The sequence below is a fragment of the Oncorhynchus nerka genome, linkage group LG4 (genome assembly GCF_034236695.1).
Source record: "Oncorhynchus nerka isolate Pitt River linkage group LG4, Oner_Uvic_2.0, whole genome shotgun sequence".
Lineage (NCBI taxonomy): Eukaryota > Metazoa > Chordata > Actinopteri > Salmoniformes > Salmonidae > Oncorhynchus > Oncorhynchus nerka.
In genome coordinates, this window is record NC_088399.1 from 18,995,731 (window position 1) to 19,014,301 (window position 18,571).

Consider the following 18,571-nt stretch of genomic DNA (forward strand, 5'->3'; position numbering starts at 1 on the left):
AAAGACAGTACTGTGCAGCCGTTTTCATCGACCTGACCAAGGCTTTCGACTCTCCGCATTCTCAATAGCCCTGGTTTCTCAAATGACTGCTTCGCCTGGTTCACCAACTACTTCTCAGATAGAGTTCAGTGTGTCAAATTGGAGGGCCTGTTGTCCGGACCTCTGGCAGTCTCTATGGGGGTGCCCCAGGGTTCAATTCTCGGGCCGACTCTTTTCTCTGTATATATCAATGATGTCGCTCTTGATGCTGGTGATTCTCTGATCCACCTCTACACAGACGACACCATTCTGTATTCATCTGGCCCTTCCTTGGACACTGTGTTAACAGACCTCCAAACGAGCTTCAATGCCATACAACACTCCTTCCGTGGCCTCCAACTACTCTTAAATGCTAGTAAAACTAAATGCATGCTCTTCAACCGATTGCTGCCCGCATCCGACCCACCCACCTAGCATCACTACTCTGGACGGTTCTGACTTAGAATATGTGGACAACTACAGATACCTAGGTGTCTGGTTAGAATGTAAACTCTCCTTCCAGACTCACATTAAGCATCTCCAATCCAAAATTAAATCTAGAATCGGCTTCCTATTTCGCAACAAAATGCTGCCAAACATACCTTTGTAAAACTGAGTATCCTACCAATCCTTGGCTTATGTGATATAAAATAGCCTCCAACACTCTACTCAGAAAATTGGATGGGGTCTATCACAGTGGCATCCATTTTGTCACCAAAGCCCCATATACTACCCACCACTGCGACCTGTATGCTCTTGTTGGCTGGCCCTCACTACGTATTCATCGCCAAACCCACCCACTGGAGAGGAGGCCTGTTCTGTTGTGTTCTGTTGTGTGGGGATGAGAGGAGGCTAGGCCTGTTCTGTTGTGAGGGGATGAGAGGAGTCCTGTTCTGTTGTGTTCTGTTGTGTGGGGATGAGAGGAGGCTAGGCCTGTTCTGTTGTGTGGGGATGGGAGGAGTCATGTTCTGTTGTGTTCTGTTGTGTGGGGATTAGAGGAGTCCTGTTCTGTTGTGTGGGGATGGGAGGAGTCATGTTCTGTTGTGTTCTGTTGTGTGGGGATGAGAGGAGGCCTGTTCTGTTGTGTGGGGATGAGAGGAGGCCTGTTCTGTTGTGTTCTGCTGTGTGGGGATGAGAGGAGGCCTGTTATGTTGTGTGGGGATGAGAGGAGGCCTGTTCTGCTGTGTGGGGATAAGAGGAGGCCTGTTATGTTGTGTGGGGATGAGAGGAGGCCTGTTCTGTTGTGTTCTGTTGTGTGGGGATGAGAGGAGGCCTGTTCTGCTGTGTGGGGATAAGAGGAGGCCTGTTATGTTGTGTGGGGATGAGAGGAGGCCTGTTCTGTTGTGTTCTGTTGTGTGGGGATGAGAGGAGGCCTGTTCTGTTGAGTGGGGATGAGAGGAGGCCTGTTCTCTTGTGTGGGGATGAGAGGAGGCCTGTTCTGTTGTGTGGGGATGAGAGGAAGCCTGTTCTGTTGTGTGGGGATGAGAGGAGGCTAGTAGCTCCTGACTCCTTTTCTTCTAGATGAAAGAGAGGGACTGTACTGTCTGTGACTGCCAAATAGGAGCTCCAATACATTGTGTATAATCATGACCAGGCAATGGTGTGTGTGTGTGTGTGTGTGTGTGTGTGTGTGTGTGTGTGTGTGTGTGTGTGTGTGTGTGCTGTGCTGTGCTGCATTGAATAGGCCCTCTGGCATATGGCTACTCTCAAATGTGGCTGGTCTTCAAGAAAGGTTTGTACAGTAAGATGTATAAACTAAGCTATGTTTAGGTAGTTTACCTTTCATCCAGGGCTGTCAAATTCCTTGTTTCGAACCGCACAATCTCATTTGACGACACTTCCGAGCTGTCTTTCCGCCCTGGCTTCCCATTGGATGTTCTTCTGATGAGTGTGTCTGTCTCCTTCTCCCCCCCGTTTTGAGAGCCCAGTGGTTTGGTCCCATTCTCCAGGTTGAGGAGGTTGAGGTAGGACTCGGCACCATCCACCTGGGAAGCGGTGAGGTTTTTTTTTTGGAGTGGCCCTGCAGGGGTGGAGGTGATGGGCTGGTCCATGCTGCTCAAGCTGTAATGGTTTTTCAGGTTGAGTGACAGAGACCTGGTCGTCCATGACGACTCCTGATCATCTACAGGGGAAGGAAGAGAAATCTCTTTAACTGACAAAGTTGAACACAAATAGTCAAAAAATGAATATTTTAATGAAATGAAGCAAACAAGTGTAACTTTAGCCCACACTCTCAATGTCCCTAGTTGTTAGTCGGTTTCTCTCACACCTCCTTCCCTGTCTCTTTCTCACAGACAAAAATTACTCAAAATCAAAACACACACACACACACACACACACACACACACACACACACACACACACACACACACAAACACACACAGTTGTCAGTCAATTTCTTCTGTCTTTCTTTCAAATCAACATCTCATTATCAGTTTTTCTCTCTTTCCTTCCTCCATTTCTCTCACTTCTTTCTCCCTATCTCAATCTCTCTCTAACACACACACACAAATACACACATGCCTATGTGAATACACTCTCCAGAGACAGAGGTTTTGGCTGTGCAGCCGGCAGCGTCTGAGTGGACTGTGTCTTAGATTGGTTGGATTAGCATTTACTAGTTCTGGGTGTACCATGATTTAAAGATAGCATGAAACACCACGTGTCAACCCCACAAAAACAAATATACAGACACTACCACACAAATGGTGCCGTACTGGTAGCAATGGCTGACAGGTCCCATTCATTTAGATGTTTTTGGGGCATCAAGCTATTTGTGTTTTGATTGCTCTTTTGAATTTGTTTTAATTGGTCATCATGATCAAGATGAAAGACTGTTGTTGTCTTGTTTGGCTAAGATAACTACACTCTAAAAACGAGGGCTTCAACAAGGCTTCTTCTAAGATCCTCAAAGTTCTTTGAAGAACCTTAGGGTTCTTGGCACTGAAAATGGCCCCCAAAAGGTTCTTCCAAGAACCCCATAGGAGGTGTGGTTCATAGAACCTCATTAGTTGGTGGGGGGTTCTTTCAAGGACCTAACTGGCCGATCGAAACATTTGGATTTGAAAAGACAGCAGGTTCAGGCACTAACAGTAACTGAAACATGTAAAGATCTCCTCAATTTAAGGTTAGTCCCTTATATGATCTAAATGGATATTGTTTTATGATGATACCATCTATCCTTTCAGATTTGTGCAAATATTTCTAAAACAGAAAATGGACACAATTCAATGGATATCAATCAACAAAGAGGTAAGAATGTGTTGAAGGCTGGCTGTGTTGGCTGCAGATGACTGAACTTGCTCACTTTTGAGTCTGTCTGCAGGTATACAGACGAGGATGCATACAAAGGTATTCAATTGGTATTGGTATATGATCAAGGCAGCCCCCTGCACCTCTCTGATTCAGAGGGGTTGGGTTAAATGCAGAAGACACATTTCAGTTGAATGCATTCAGTTGTACAACTGACTAGGTATCCCCCTTTCCCTTTCCCTCTTCAATAAAACAACACATAGGCCTCTACTTTGTGGACAAGGTATGTATGAAAACCATTATCAAAACCAAGGTATGAATATTGTCGTGTGCATGTTTTGTTAATCATCTGTATAATTACTATTTTTTGGATTCCCAGACTTCACCCTCCCTACACCTCTGATGAATATAACAGGAAACCTGTTATCACCATGCACTGCTAAATCATTCTGGCTATGGATATGGAGAACATCAACACATTAACATCAACACGGAAGAGGATATACACATTAGACTTGGGGCTCTGCTGGGAGTTTAAACAGGCCAGAGGATATACACATTAGACTTGGGCTCTGCTGGGAGTTTAAACAAGCCAGAGGATATACACATTAGACTTGGGCTCTGCTGGGAGTTTAAACAGGCCAGAGGATATACACATTAGACTTGGGGCTCTGCTGGGAGTTTAAACAGGCCAGAGGATATACACATTAGACTTGGGGCTCTGCTGGGAGTTTAAACAGGCCAGAGGATATACACATTAGACTTTGGGCTCTGCTGGGAGTTTAAACAGGCCAGAGGATATACACATTAGACTTGGGCTCTGCTGGGAGTTTAAACAGGCCAGAGGATATACACATTAGACTTGGGGCTCTGCTGGGAGTTTAAACAGGCCAGAGGATATACACATTAGACTTGGGGCTCTGCTGGGAGTTTAAACAGGCCAGAGGATATACACATTAGACTTGGGCTCTGCTGGGAGTTTAAACAGGCCAGAGGATATACACATTAGACTTGGGCTCTGCTGGGAGTTTAAACAGGCCAGAGGATATACACATTAGACTTGGGCTCTGCTGGGAGTTTAAACAGGCCAGAGGATATACACATTAGACTTGGGCTCTGCTGGGAGTTTAAACAGGCCAGAGGATATACACATTAGACTTGGGCTCTGCTGGGAGTTTAAACAGGCCAGAGGATATACACATTAGACTTGGGGCTCTGCTGGGAGTTTAAACAGGCCAGAGGATATACACATTAGACTTGGGCTCTGCTGGGAGTTTAAACAGGCCAGAGGATATACACATTAGACTTGGGCTCTGCTGGGAGTTTAAACAGGCCAGAGGATATACACATTAGACTTGGGCTCTGCTGGGAGTTTAAACAGGCCAGAGGATATACACATTAGACTTGGGCTCTGCTGGGAGTTTAAACAGGCCAGAGGATATACACATTAGACTTGGGGCTCTGCTGGGAGTTTAAACAGGCCAGAGGATATACACATTAGACTTGGGGCTCTGCTGGGAGTTTAAACAGGCCAGAGGATATACACATTAGACTTGGGGCTCTGCTGGGAGTTTAAACAGGCCAGAGGATATACACATTAGACTTGGGCTCTGCTGGGAGTTTAAACAGGCCAGAGGATATACACATTAGACTTGGGGCTCTGCTGGGAGTTTAAACAGGCCAGAGGATATACACATTAGACTTGGGGCTCTGCTGGGAGTTTAAACAGGCCAGAGGATATACACATTAGACTTGGGGCTCTGCTGGGAGTTTAAACAGGCCAGAGGATATACACATTAGACTTGGGGCTCTGCTGGGAGTTTACCTCTCTTTGGATTATTTTATTCTGCTTTGCCACTAAAACCATAATAAACACGGACAACTAAAATATTGTGTTATTGTTATTATTGTTGTTATTGTTATGCTTATCATTATTAATAACCGAAATGGTTCTTCAAAAGGTTCTTTGAGGATCCATTAAAAGGGGTTCTTTGAAGAACTTATAGGGGTTCCCCCACAGTTTCAATTTGAAGAACCCCTGAAGGATACTCCAGGAACCTTTTCTTTTTAGAGTGCAGCAGCTAGCTAGCTATGGATTGAATTTGATTGTGATTAATTGCGCAGCCCTAGTGGTGAGCTTTCAGCACCGTGTGGCAGCAGTAACGTTAGCTTCACCCAAGTGGGTGATACACAGAGTTCGTGGAGATTAGTAGCTAGCTAGAGAGCTAACCATCAAGCTACAAAGCCCGGAGAAAGGACATTGGGGACAGAAAAGTGAACTGGGCTCATATCTCTATAGGTGCACTGTTGAGGATGCGGACCTAACTGTCTCACCTCCGTGACCATCCATACCTGAAGTTCCTCCTCTCGTAACGCCATCTGAACTGCTTCAATTCATCACTCATCCTTCCAGTACCTAACTTCCTATCTGTGGTGATACAATGTTATTATTTTGGATTTGTTGTAGTTTGTTATATGCTTTTGTATACGCAATTCAGCTTTTAACTGCCATGTATACAACATAAAACTAAACAAACAAAAACTACAAACAAGTCTGCACACACACACACACACACACACACACACACACACACACACACACACAAAAAGACACAAACACACGGTCCAAAATGAACACCTGCCAAGCGCTAAATGGGGGTAGGTTTTCCATTTGGCGAGTAGATCTCAGAAGGCTATACACCACACTGGAGGGTAAATCTCAGAAGGCTATACACCACACTGGAGGGTAAATCTCAGAAGGCTATACACCACACTGGAGGGTAGATCTCAGAAGGCTATACACCACACTGGAGGGTAAATCTCAGAAGGCTATACACCACACTGGAGGGTAAATCTCAGAAGGCTATACACCACACTGGAGGGTAAATCTCAGAAGGCTATACACCACACTGGAGGGTAAATCTCAGAAGGCTATACACCACACTGGAGGGTAGATCTCAGAAGGCTATACACCACACTGGAGGGTAAATCTCAGAAGGCTATACACCACACTGGAGGGTAAATCTCAGAAGGCTATACACCACACTGGAGGGTAAATCTCAGAAGGTTATACACCACACTGGAGGGTAAATCTCAGAAGGCTATACACCACACTGGAGGGTAAATCTCAGAAGGCTATACACCACACTGGAGGGTAAATCTCAGAAGGCTATACACCACACTGGAGGGTAAATCTCAGAAGGCTATACACCACACTGGAGGGTAAATCTCAGAAGGCTATAAACCACACTGGAGGGTAAATCTCAGAAGGCTATACACCACACTGGAGGGTAAATCTCAGAAGGCTATACACCACACTGGAGGGTAAATCTCAGAAGGCTATACACCACACTGGAGGGTAAATCTCAGAAGGCTATAAACCACACTGGAGGGTAAATCTCAGAAGGCTATACACCACACTGGAGGGTAAATCTCAGAAGGCTATATACCACACTGGAGGGTAAATCTCAGAAGGCTATCCACCACACTGGGGTGTAAATGTTTGTACCAAAATATTAATGTAATAAAATATCTGTCCTGATGTCTAGGAGGAAATGACTCATGTTTTCCATTTGACCACAGACCGCCTCTAATGCTCCTAGTTCCGTGGCACTGTTTACCGTACAGGACATCAACTACTTGACATCGCTCACTTGCCATGGGTCTGCTGCTAGCTACCGTTCATTAAATAGCTGTTATGTGGTGACATTTACATGGAGTAAGCCAACCTTTGAAACGAAAACCCACCGAAGAAAAGGAGGACGAATCACACAAAAAACAATGTTTTGTGAGAAATGGAGGTTTGGAGATAAAGGAGTCTCAAGAGGCTGGCTACAGTATGATGCTGAGGCTGTGGTGATGAGTTGTTCTGTGTGTCGCCAGTATGCTAAAGATAAAAGCAGAAACAACTAATTTGTCATCGGAAATAAAACGATGAAGCTGGAGAACATTTGTGACCATGAACACAGCAAGTGTCACATTGCCTGCGTGTCTGTGTCCAGATACTGTTTAGGACTCTACGTGCCATTGGCAAGAAGGCGAGACCACTTTCTGACTTGGAGTGGATGTGTGAGGAAGTGAAAATGTTGTTACTCGTGTAGCTAGACTAGTACTTTTGTAGCTAGTTTTTTCAAGTCTATTTAACAGACGTTGTCCAGTATTGTAGGTTATTTCTCAGCTCTTGATTAGCTTTGGTTCACCTCAAAATAGTGTATAAATACAACCAAATGATAGGCCTACTGATGCTGACATGGAACTCCATGGCTCTGTAACATTCTATTTTAATGTTTGTCTCCAGATGCTGTTTACATTTTAAAGCATTGTGACACAATTGACTTTAGCGACCTTATAGTGTTGATCCTTGAGTAAACAAAGCGTAGAAGGATAATTTAGCTGCCTGCTATATTGGATAACATGATTGTATATTCAAATATTATAGTATTAATATGATGTTTGATTTTTGCAGTTCAGATGAAAAAGAAAGGAATCGCTGTGGGCTCAACATACAGAAATAAGAAGCAGGGCAAATAGTTTTTGCACCATATTGCAGAGGTGGAGAGAAACAACATCAGAGAGAATCTGAAAAACACAACATTTCCCTCCATAATGTCAGATGGCTCCACAGACAGTTATGTGAAAGAGGAGGAGTTAGTTTATGTCAGATTCTGTCACAAGGGCAAGATCGAGTCAAAGTTTGTTGGCATCAATTCGGTGGAAAAGGCAGACACCCATAAGCCCCGCAATCAGTGCCATCATGGAGGGTGCAAAGAGGGTGACGCAGCAGAGGGAGGAGTCTGATGAGGAGGTTTAAGTTGATTCAAATGATTAAGCATCTGATAGGTTTACAAAACTTTCAAATGTTTGATCCTTAAGTACATATTTATAGTAAATACTTCAGTACAATTTTGAGTTCAAGACTTCTTCAGTTGTATTCAGGCTGGGAAATTAAATCTAGCCACAGCCAAAAATGAACCAGCATCTATTTGACCTGTATTTTATCAGGGTATTTCTACTGTGTTTGTATGCGTGTGTGTATGTGTTTGTATGCGCGTGTGCGTATGTGTTTGTATGCGCGTGTGTGTATGTGTTTGTATGCGCGTGTGTATATGTGTTTGTATGCGCGTGTGTGCGTATGTGTTTGTATGCGCGCGTGTGTGTGTATGCGTGTGTGTAGGTGTGTGTGTGTGTGTGTGTGTGTTTGTGTGGGTCTATGATTGCTTAGCTTGCTTAGCAATGTGCATTTCCTAAATGTTGGTATGTAAGTGTGATCTGTCCTTGATGATGAACTGTTGTACATGCAGGGCCAGTGTCCTGGACACATACAGTGGGGCAAAAAAGTTTTTAGTCAGCCACCAATTGTAGAAGTTCTCACACTTAAAAAGATGAGAGAGGCCTGTAATTTTCATCATAGGTACACTTCAACTATGACAGACAAAATGAGAGAAAAAAAGTATTTGGTCAATAGCAAAAGTTTATCTCAATACTTTGTTATATACCCTTTGTTGGCAATGACAGAGGTCAAACGTATTCTGTAAGTCTTCACAAGGTTTTCACACACTGTTGCTGGTATTTTGACCCATTCCTCCATGCAGATCTCCTCTAGAGAGGTTATGTTTTGAGGCTGTTGCTGGGCAACACGGACTTTCAACTCCCTCCAAAGATTTTCTATGGGGTTGAGATCTGGAGACTGGCTAGGCCACTCCAGGACCTTGAAATGCTTTTTACGAAGCCACTCCTTCGTTGCCCGGGCGGTGTGTTTGGGATCATTGTCATGCTGAAAGACCCAGCCACGTTTCATCTTCAATGCCCTTGATGATGGAAGGAGGTTTTCACTCAAAATCTCACGATACATGGCCCCATTCATTCTTTCCTTGACACGGATCAGTCGTCCTGGTCCCTTTGCAGAAAAACAGCCCCAAATCATGATGTTTCCACCCCCATGCTTCACAGTAGGTATGGTGTTCTTTGGATGCAACTCAGCATTCTTTGTCCTCCAAACACGACGAGCTGAGTTTTTACCAAAAAGTTATATTTTGGATTCATCTGACCATATGACATTCTCCCAATATTCTTCTGGATCATCCAAATGCTCTCTAGAAAACTTCAGGCGGGCCTGGACATGTACTGGCTTAAGCAGGGGGACACGTCTGGCACTGCAGGATTTGAGTCCCTGGCGGCGTAGTGTGTTACTGATGGGAGGCTTTGTTACTTTGGTCCCAGCTCTCTGCAGGTCATTCACTAGGTCCCACCGTGTGGTTCTGGGATTTTTGCTCACCGTTCTTGTGATCATTTTGACCCCACGGGGTGAGATCTTGCGTGGAGCCCCAGATCGAGGGAGATTATCAGTGGTCTTGTATGTCTTCTATTTCCTAATAATTGCTCCCACAGTTGATTTCTTCAAACCAAGCTGCTTACCTATTGCAGATTCAGTCTTCCCAGCCTGGTGCAGGTCTACAATTTTGTTTCTGGTGTCCTTTGACAGCTCTTTGGTCTTGGCCATAGTGGAGTTTGGAGTGAGACTGTTTGAGGTTGTGGACAGGTGTCTTTTATACTGATAACAAGTTCAAACAGGTGCCATTAATACAGGTAACGAGTGGAGGACAGAGGAGCCTCTTAAAGAAGAAGTTACAGGTCTGTGAGAGCCAGAAATCTTGCTTGTTTGTAGGTGACCAAATACTTATTTTCCACCATAATTTGCAAATAAATTCATTAAAAATCCTACAATGTGATTTTCTGGATTTTTTTCTCTCCATTTTGTCTGTCATAGTTGAAGTGTACCTATGATGAAAATTACAGGCCTCTCTCATCTTTTTAAGTGGGAGAACTTGCACAATTGGTGGCTGATTAAATACTTTTTTGCCTCACTGTATAAAGTCCTGGATTAACAAGCATGCTCAATGGAGAATGACTGTTTTACCTGTACTGTATATTCAACTGAATTGTTCTGGTTCGTATAGTTAGTGCAGGTGACTTACTGTGACCCTGTCTCTCCCCCGGTCCCAGTCCAGCTGTGTGTCTCTCCCCCGGTCCCGGTGCCTTGCTCTCCAGGTGTTTGAGCTGTGTGACCAGCAGGGACAGGTGCTGGAGCAGGTCTCTGTTCTGTAGTAGCAGCTGGTGGACACGAGCCTGAGCCTCTACACGAGCTGCGGTCTCCACTGACATCTGATCCTTCAGGAGCTGCACCTGAGTGGGGGAGATGAGCAGGAAAGAGGGGGGATCAGGAATCAGAACTGTGCCTAGTGGGACTGATGATAATGGGGATGGAGTTTGAGGAAGTGTGTGTGTGTGTGTGTGTGTGTGTGTGTGTGTGTGTGTGTTTATAACAGTGTGTGTCTGTCAGTAAGTTTTTTTCTGTTTGAAAAATTCTACTTCATGCTACAGCCCGACCCCCCCCCCCCCCCCCCCAGACATCATCCAAGAGACTGCAGTTGAAAATCTAATTAGATGGAATTTCCCGGACCTGAAATTGAAAAGAATGACGGGTTCCCACTATTATTTGTTAATATAATTCACGGTGAGCTCATTATAGTCTGACGATGCGCATCTGCAAACCTCTGGGAACGACTGGGAAAAGACATGAAAAATATAAATAACTCTGTGTTTGTGTTCTGCCTTCCAGGCTAACTGTCTACAACAATAGCAGACTGAATCACTCTGTCCCCGTTGTGTTGTGTTGTGTGTGTGTGCATGTAAGTGCACATGAATACGTGTATCCTTACATAGCTGTGATGGCAGTGCTCCCTAGTGGTCATGCAGCAGAGAGACAGGCAGACAAGAGTGCCAAATGAGGCACATGATGCCGTGATTAAGCCAGACAGTCAGTCCCCCATTGCACATCAGTACTACAGTACTGTAAGGCTGGTTATATTATGTGTACTGTAAGGCTGGTTATATTATGTGTAAGGCTGGTTATATTATGTGTACTGTAGGGCTGGTTATATTATGTGTACTGTAGGGCTGGTTATATTATGTGTACTGTAAGGCTGGTTATATTATGTGTACTGTAGGGCTGGTTATATTATGTGCACTGTAGGGCTGGTTATATTATGTGCACTGTAGGGCTGGTTATATTATGTGTACTGTAGGGCTGGTTATATTATGTGTACTGTAGGGCTGGTTATATTATGTGTACTGTAGGGCTGGTTATATTATGTGTACTGTAGGGCTGGTTATATTATGTGTACTGTAGGGCTGGTTATATTATGTGTACTGTAGGGCTGGTTATATTATGTGTACTGTAGGGCTGGTTATATTATGTGTACTGTAGGGCTGGTTATATTATGTGTACTGTAGGGCTGGTTATATTATGTGTACTGTAGGGCTGGTTATATTATGTGTACTGTAGGGCTGGTTATATTATGTGTACTGTAGGGCTGGTTATATTATGTGTACTGTAGGGCTGGTTATATTATGTGTACTGTAGGGCTGGTTATATTATGTGTACTGTAGGGCTGGTTATATTATGTGTACTGTAGGGCTGGTTATATTATGTGTACTGTAGGGCTGGTTATATTATGTGTACTGTAGGGCTGGTTATATTATGTGTACTGTAGGGCTGGTTATATTATGTGTACTGTAGGGCTGGTTATATTATTATATTATGTGTACTGTAGGGCTGGTTATATTATGTGTACTGTAGGGCTGGTTATATTATGTGTACTGTAGGGCTGGTTATATTATGTGTACTGTAAGGCTGGTTATATTATGTGTACTGTAAGGCTGATTACATTATGTGCACTGTAGGGCTGGTTATATTATGTGCACTGTAGGGCTGGTTATATTATGTGTACTGTAGGGCTGGTTATATTATGTGTACTGTAAGGCTGATTACATTATGTGCACTGTAGGGCTGGTTATATTATGTGCACTGTAGGGCTGGTTATATTATGTGTACTGTAGGGCTGGTTATATTATGTGTACTGTAGGGCTGGTTATATTATGTGTACTGTAGGGCTGGTTATATTATGTGTACTGTAGGGCTGGTTATATTATGTGCACTGTAGGGCTGGTTATATTATGTGTACTGTAAGGCTGATTACATTATGTGCACTGTAGGGCTGGTTATATTATGTGCACTGTAGGGCTGGTTATATTATGTGTACTGTAGGGCTGGTTATATTATGTGTACTGTAGGGCTGGTTATATTATGTGTACTGTAGGGCTGGTTATATTATGTGTACTGTAGGGCTGGTTATATTATGTGTACTGTAGGGCTGGTTATATTATGTGCACTGTAGGGCTGGTTATATTATGTGTACTGTAGGGCTGGTTATATTATGTGCACTGTAGGGCTGGTTATATTATGTGTACTGTAGGGCTGGTTATATTATCTGCACTGTAGGGCTGGTTATATTTTGTGCACTGTAGGGCTGGTTATATTATGTGCATGAATGAATTAACCGTTGCACGTGTATGTACAATATATGCAATTTAGCAGACGCTTTTATACAATACAACTTAAAACAATGTGTGCATACATTTATATACTGACAACGCCAGCGGGAATCGAACTCACCACCCTGGCATTGCTACCACAATGTCCTGAGCCACTGGACTGGTGTACAGGATGACCTAGTGAATGTAACGCAGTAGAAACCGATAAAGAGCGTGTGGTGGTCAGCTGATGCCTGAGGAGGACAACTGTGTCTCACTGACCAGACATCTGGACCTCAGATATACAATAGCTTGGTGTGTGTGTGTGTGTTCAACTAGAATAGTAAAACTTTTTTTTTTTAACTACAATTTAACCAACTGGCGACATTTTGTTTGTCTCCCACCAATGCTATTTCTAGAGGATTTAGGGTTAAGGTTAGAATTAGCGTTAGGTTAAGGGTTAGGAGCTAGGATTAGTTTTAGGGTTAGGGTTAAGGTTAGAATTAGTGTTAGGTTAAGGGTTAGGAGCTAGGATTAGTTTTAGGGTTAGGGTTAAGGTTAGAATTAGTGTTAGGTTAAGGGTTAGGAGCTAGGATTAGTTTTAGGGTTAGGGTTAAGGTTAGAATTAGTGTTAGGTTAAGGGTTAGGAGCTAGGATTAGTTTTAGGGTTAGGGTTAGGAGCTAGGTTTTTGGGTTAAGGTTAGGTTTAGGGTTATGGAAAATAGGATTTTGAATGGGACTGAATTGTGTGTGTTCACAAGGTCAGTTATACAAGACTGTGTGTGTGTCATAAATGTGTATGTGAATGTGTGTTTGCATCTGTGGACGTGTTTAACTATTCTTGTGGGGCCATTTTGTTTGTCCCCACAAGGTCAAATGCTGTTTCTAGGGGGTTTAGTGTTAAGGTTAGAATAAGTGTTAGGGTTAGAATTATGTTAAGGGTTAGGAGCTAGGGTTAGTTTTGTGTTAGGGTTAGGTTTAGGAGCTAGGGTTAGGTTAGGTTTAGGGTTAGGAGCTAGGGTTAGGTTTAGGAGCTAGGGTTAGGTTCAGGGTTAAGGCTAGGTTTTTGGGTTAAGGTTAGGGTTAAGGTAATAGTACAGGTTAGGTTTAGGTTTAGGGAAAATAGGATTTTGAATGGGACTGAATTGTGTGTCCCCACAAGGTTAGCTGTACAAGACCGTGTGTATCATAAATGTGTGTGTGTGTGTCTCTCTCTCTCTCACCTGTGCGACGGCCACCTGTGTGTGTTGCTGCTGCTGCTGGATCTGCTGTTGGAGGAGCTGGAGGTAGTGATGCGCCACCAGCGGGGTCAGAAGCGGAGAGCAGGAGCTGCTGGGAGAAACCACGCCATTCGGAGACACCATGTAGCTGGAGCGGCTCTCATAGTCCTGACGGCAAGACAGTCACGATGAGAAGGGTGGACACACCACCAACCCTGGGCTCAAATACTATTTGAGATATATCAAGGCAAGTATTAACATTGTAAAATGAACAGGGCAGCAGGTAGCCTTGTGGTTAGAGCATTGGACTGTAACCGAAAGGTTGCAAGATCGAATCCCCGAGCTGACAAGGTAAAAATCTGTCGTTCTGCCCCTGAACAAGGCAGTTACCCCACTGTTCCTAGGCCGTGAATGAAAATAAGAATTTGTTCCTAACTGGCTTGCCTATTTAAATAAAGGTAAAGGCATTATTCTAGGCATGAAGATCCTTGAGTTACAAAGCATGAACATAACAGAACTACTTAGGCTGAATCAATAGAAGCATTTCATACAACCTTATTCTATGGGCAGGACGCAAGATAAGAAGCAGATCAAAGGCATTTCATTCCATTTAGAACATTTGAGGGTGTAACTCTTTCAAATCAAAACAACCACCATTGAACAATCAAACGATACCAAGTTACAGTAACCTGATCATCCAGGCCCAATCTCCACAGGGTGTCACAGCATCTAAAGGCTTGTGTGGGGGATGAGATCTATTGCAGATATGACCGAATTCCTAAAGACAATAAAACCCCTTTTTATGGACTAGTTTACAGTTCACTGGCCAAGGACACTGAGGACAACTTCCTGGGCTTCAGGAGGAAGGCCAATGGAAAATTGGACACTCGTGCTGAGGGCTTTGGAGTCTGGTCAGACTGGCTGGACATCAACGACCTGTGGAACAGGACTGGAGTGGAGCTCAGGTGGACACGGACTGATATGGAAACTGAGCCAGTGACGGCCTCTGATGCAGTTGTGGCAGATCGCGGTGTTGTTGTGGAGACTTCTGTCACCCATGATGGAACATCTCATCCTACATGCAGGACAACACTCCTCGGTATCAGACGGATGCAGCTCCTGCAACACTGGACCGGCCTGAGGCTGCAGGGGAAACTCACTGCTCTGGACTGTGCTGACCACTCCCATGTACCAGAATGCTGCCGTTGGCGAGGACATTCTCACCTTTGCTGTTAAGGCGAGGCTGCAAGTTCTATGAGCTATAAAACAAATAAAGAGTCTTACACACTATAGACTCCCAGGTATTTACTGGGTAAACGTTTCGGCATAACTGTGCCTTCAACAAAATACAATGTAGCACTCTGGTACCATGCAAACCATGAGTCATGTTGTATTCTACACGAGTCAAATGTAATGGAGTCCATTTCCCATGTTGTGAATGGCTGCTGTTCATACAAGGACTTACACATCTGTGTATGACCACCGTGTTGGCCTGATAGCCAGCGAGTTGAGACAAGTGGTCTCACCAACAGCACACATGCAGAAACATTCTTGTGTAAGTGGAAGATGGTTTGATGTTGATGATGATGTGTTTTCCTGTGTACCAAATACACCAGATATATTTGTGGGGAGGTCAGGGGGAGGTGCTGATTGGACGGCTACATGGAGCAGCCTTTTCTGACAAGCTGCTTCAGTACCAGCCACTCGTGGTGCTGGGACAGCCTGGGTGGAGGTACAAGCTGGTGGTGCTGGGACAGCCTGGGTGGAGGTACAAGCTGGTGGTGCTGGGACAGCCTGGGTGGAGGTACAAGCTGGTGGTGCTGGGACAGCCTGGGTGGAGGTACAAGCTGGTGGTGCTGGGACAGCCTGGGTGGAGGTACAAGCTCGTGGTGCTGGGACAGCCTGGGTGGAGGTACAAGCTGGTGGTGGCAGTCTTGACCACGTACACAGGCTTGCAGTGTGTGGCCTCAAGATTGCGGGCTGACAAAACTACAGCAATGCAATTGGCTAGGTACTGCTCTGTTTCAGCTGTCGTGGGCAGTCTAGCTGTTTGGAGAAGGAGGTGCTTCCTGTACCCTGGAGTGCCATGTAGACAGGGACCTTTGAAATGTTTGGATCCTTTTTTTGTACATTTGTATGGTGGATTCAAATGAAGTATTTCAAATGTGTGTGTGTTAGTGAAGGGCTTAGGAGACTGTGACTGGGTCTAAATACAGTACTCTCCAAAGTGTTCACATGTGGGTTGTTACAGGGCATCATGCACTTCTCACTGTCATGCTAAGCAAGAGGAAAGCACTCCTTATAACGACAGACACATACAGTACATTACAGTACACCTATTTTCGGATATTCAAACATTGCTGTAATACACTAGCAATAATAAACTAGCTGATACAACCTAAGTAATCAACTGAGATGGAACACTCACCAGTGTACCAGTCACAATTCACCACTAGAGGGAGCCCAGAGACAGTTAGAATGCAGTGAATACACAACAAGACTTTAGACACAGGAGAGAAAGTAGAGAGAGAGACAAAGAGAGAGATAGTAGAGAGAGGACAGAGAGAGGAGAGAGAGAGAGGGAGAGAAGAGACAAGAGAGAGAGAGAGTAGAGAGAGAGAGGGGAGACAGAGGGATGCAACATAAACTCAGCAAAAAAAGAAAGGTCCCCTTTTCAGGACCCTGTCTTACAAAGATCATTCGTAAAAATCAAAATAACTTCACAGATCTTCATTGTAAAGGGTTTAAACACTGTTTCCCATGCTTGCTCAATGAACCATAAACAATTAATGAACATGCCCCTGTGGAACGGTCGTTAAAACTTCTTAGGGCTAGGCCCCTTTTTTCTCAATTTCCACCTGAATGACATGCCCAAAGAAAACTGCCTGTTGCTCAGGCCCTGAATCCAGGATATGCATATAATTGGTACCATTGGAAAGAAAACACTTTGAGGTTTGTAGAAATGTTAAAATAATTTAGGAGAAAATCCAAAGAAAAACCAACCCGATTTTTTTTTGAGAGAGACCATCCTCTTAGAAAGGCACGCAAAAGGTCATATTGAAAATTAGCTCCCTGGATGAAATTCCAATGGCTTCCACAGGCTGTCAGCAGTCTATGTTCAAGGTTTCAGGCTTGTAACTTCAAAAACGAATAAGAAATATCAGTTTTATTACAGGGACACAGTCTTGGAAATTTGTGTTTACAAACTTCTTTCCGCAAGAAATATTATAGTTTGATTACATTTTAGGGCATCTGAGGAGTGAATAGAAACGTATTTTGACTTGTTGAAACAAAGTTTAGGGGTAGATTTTCGGATTGCTTTCTCTGCACGTTGAACGAGTGGATTACTCAAATCGATGGTGCTAACTAAACTGACTTTTTGGGATATAAAGAAGGACTTTATCTAACAAAACGACAATACATGTTATTGCTGGGACCCTTTGGATGACAAATCAGAGGAAGATTTTCAAAAAGTAAGTGAATGATTAATCGTTATTTGTGAATGTATGAAACCTGTAAAATATTTTGACGTGGGGCACCGTCCTCAAACAATGGCATGGCATGTTTTCGTTGTAATAGCTACTGTAAATCGGACAGTGCAGTTAGATTAACAAGAATTTAAGCTTTCCGCCGATATAAGACACCTAAATGTTTAATATCCATCATTTTTATTTGATTGCGCGCACTCCGCTAGTGGGACGCATGTCCCTAAGTTAAAACACTAACAGCTTACAGACGCTAGGCAATTAAGGTCACAGTTGTGAAAATTTAGGACACTAAAGAGGCCTTTCTACTGACTGAAAAACACCAAAAGAAAGATGCCCAGGGTCCCTGCCAATCTGCGTGAATGTGCCTTAGGCATGCTGAAAGGAGGCACGAGGACTGCAGATGTGGCCAGGGCAATAAATTGCAATGTCCGTACTGTGAGACGCCTAAGACAGCGCTACAGGGAGACAGGACGGACAGCTGATCATTCTCGCAGTGGCAGACCACGTGTAACAACACCTGCACAGGATCGGTACATCCGAACATCACACCTGCGGGACAGGTACAGGATGGCAACAACAACTGCCCGAGTTACACCAGGAACGCACAATTCCTCCATCAGTGCTCAGACTGTCCGCAATAGGCTGAGAGAGGCTGGACTGAGGGCCTGTTGTAAGGCAGGTCCTCACCAGACATCACCGGCAACAACATCACCTATGGAAACAAACCCACCGTCGCTGGACCAGACAGGACCCGCAAAAAGTACTCTTCTCTGACAAATAGCGGTTTTGTCTCAACAGGGGTGATGGTCGGATTTGCGTTTATCGTGGAAGGAATGAGCGTTACACCAAGGCCTGTACTCTGGAGCCGGATCGATTTGGAGGTGGAGGGTCCGTCATGGTCTGGGACGGTGTGTCACAGCATCATCGGACTTAGCTTGTTGTCATTGCAGGCAATCTACATGCTCTGCGTTACAGGGAAGATGTTCTCCTCCCTCATGTGGTACCCTTCCTACAGGTTCATCCTGACATGACCCTCCAGCATGAGAATGCCACCAGCCATACTGCTCGTTCTGTGAGTGATTTCCTGCAAGACAGGAATGTCAGTGTTCTGCCATGGCCAGCGAATAGTCGGGATTGTAATCCCATTGAGCACGTTCGGGACCTGTTTGATCAGAGGGTGAGAACTAGGGTCATTCCCCCCAGAATTTTCTGGGAACTTGC

At 44.3% G+C, this 18,571-nt stretch overlaps 1 protein-coding gene across 1 annotated transcript in view; it reads right to left on the reverse strand.

Moving 5' to 3' along the window:
• si:dkey-34e4.1 (carboxyl-terminal PDZ ligand of neuronal nitric oxide synthase protein) overlaps positions 1-18,571 on the reverse strand; it is a 260,757-nt gene that overhangs the window by 86,144 nt on the left and 156,042 nt on the right. Inside the window, exons 8-10 of the mRNA XM_065017303.1 lie at positions 13,866-14,030; positions 10,245-10,452; positions 1,798-2,140 (exon numbers count right to left, since the gene is read on the reverse strand). Coding sequence (XP_064873375.1) covers positions 1,798-2,140; positions 10,245-10,452; positions 13,866-14,030 — 716 coding nt within the window. The remainder of the gene's footprint in view (positions 1-1,797; positions 2,141-10,244; positions 10,453-13,865; positions 14,031-18,571) is intronic.